This window comes from Cyprinodon variegatus, unplaced genomic scaffold (genome assembly GCF_000732505.1).
Source record: "Cyprinodon variegatus isolate N-32 unplaced genomic scaffold, C_variegatus-1.0 Scaffold907, whole genome shotgun sequence".
NCBI lineage: Eukaryota > Metazoa > Chordata > Actinopteri > Cyprinodontiformes > Cyprinodontidae > Cyprinodon > Cyprinodon variegatus.
Genome location: NW_015151360.1, coordinates 180,279 through 181,587, shown reverse-complemented (window position 1 = coordinate 181,587; position 1,309 = coordinate 180,279). Strand labels below are relative to the sequence as shown.

At 40.8% G+C, this 1,309-nt stretch overlaps 1 protein-coding gene across 1 annotated transcript in view; it reads right to left on the bottom strand.

Moving 5' to 3' along the window:
* LOC107099780 (leucine-rich repeat-containing protein 72-like) overlaps nt 1–1,309 on the bottom strand; it is a 25,731-nt gene that overhangs the window by 18,246 nt on the left and 6,176 nt on the right. The window contains exon 2 of the mRNA XM_015398041.1: nt 311–552. Within this exon, the coding sequence (XP_015253527.1) occupies nt 311–474 (164 nt within the window). The 5' untranslated portion in view covers nt 475–552. The remainder of the gene's footprint in view (nt 1–310; nt 553–1,309) is intronic.

Here is a 1,309-nt window from a genome sequence, read left to right as displayed (position 1 = left end):
TGTGGCACGGTAGGGAAGCCAGTATTTTATGAATGTCTGAAATTCTATGATGATGGAGGCTGACTACAAGGAGATGAAGCGGTCTGTTCATGCGCTCTTTGTTATCTGAGATCTGTGCAAGAACTGAACCACGCCGAGCCCTACTGATGAACTGTACCCGTGGTCGGACCGATCTCTGGACCGGGTAGTGTAAATGGGGCTAAAATCTTTTCAGGGGCCAAACATTTGGTCACCCCTGATTTAGGTGAAAGAACCAGATAACATGCCATATATTCTCCCTGGTGACCCTTGAGTTTAATTAAAAGGATACTCATCCAGGATATTGTAACTCAGGTCCAGCACCTCCAGCGTGTCGCTCTGCGTTAGTATGCTGTCATATGGGATCTCTGTCAGGCCCTGATAGGCAAAGGAAAGCCAGTGGAAACCTGATGATTGGTTGGCCTGCTTGTGCTCCACCGATATCTGAAGATCCATGACATAAAGAGTCCCTCCTTAACTTCTGCTGCTTCTTCCCACTTGGAACGGTTGAAGTATAATCATGCCATGAGCGACCTCAAATAGAAAATAAACAGGTTATTGTTATAAGGCATTAGTGACGCACTGGAAGACATGTAAACCAACAGTAACCTACTGATTGTAGATTGATTGATTCTGCCCTTTCTAGACTTTTTGGTTCTATTTAAGTTTCTCTTTTTGAGTTTTCAGTTCCACTTTAATTTATGTCACTCTGTGTTTTCCAGGTCATTGTTTTTATTTTCATTTTGTGACATTCTAGTTGTTGTTTTCTCATTGTATTTGAATTCTTATTTTTCTATGCCAGTCTCCTTTCCCCTAGCTCCCTTCTAGATCCTTCTGTCCACACCTGCTCCCAATCAGTTGATTACTCCATTCATTGTTCTGTTTGGCATTTATACTCCTCCTCTGCAGTTGCTGTTTGCTGGATTCTCTTCATTCCCTCCTTAACCTCTGTGTTCTTGTTCCTGTGTTCCTTGACAAGTTATTTCTGGATTTATGTTTCTGTTGCCCGCACTCGTTATAAAATCTGCCATAAACCATCTCAGCTTCCGTCTGCATTTGGGTCCTCCACAAACCTCCATATAACCTGACCCAGATGTGTGCTTTTGGGATTTACTCTGATGTTGCAAGGTAAGGCAAGGCAAGGCAAGGCAAATTTATTTGTATAGCACAATTCAGTACAAAGACAATGCAAAGTGCTTTACATGATTAAAATATAGGAAAATAAAACAGAATCAAAGCTTGTAGGAAAAAATAAATAAATAAATAAAATAAAAAATGCAGAAAAAAAGAA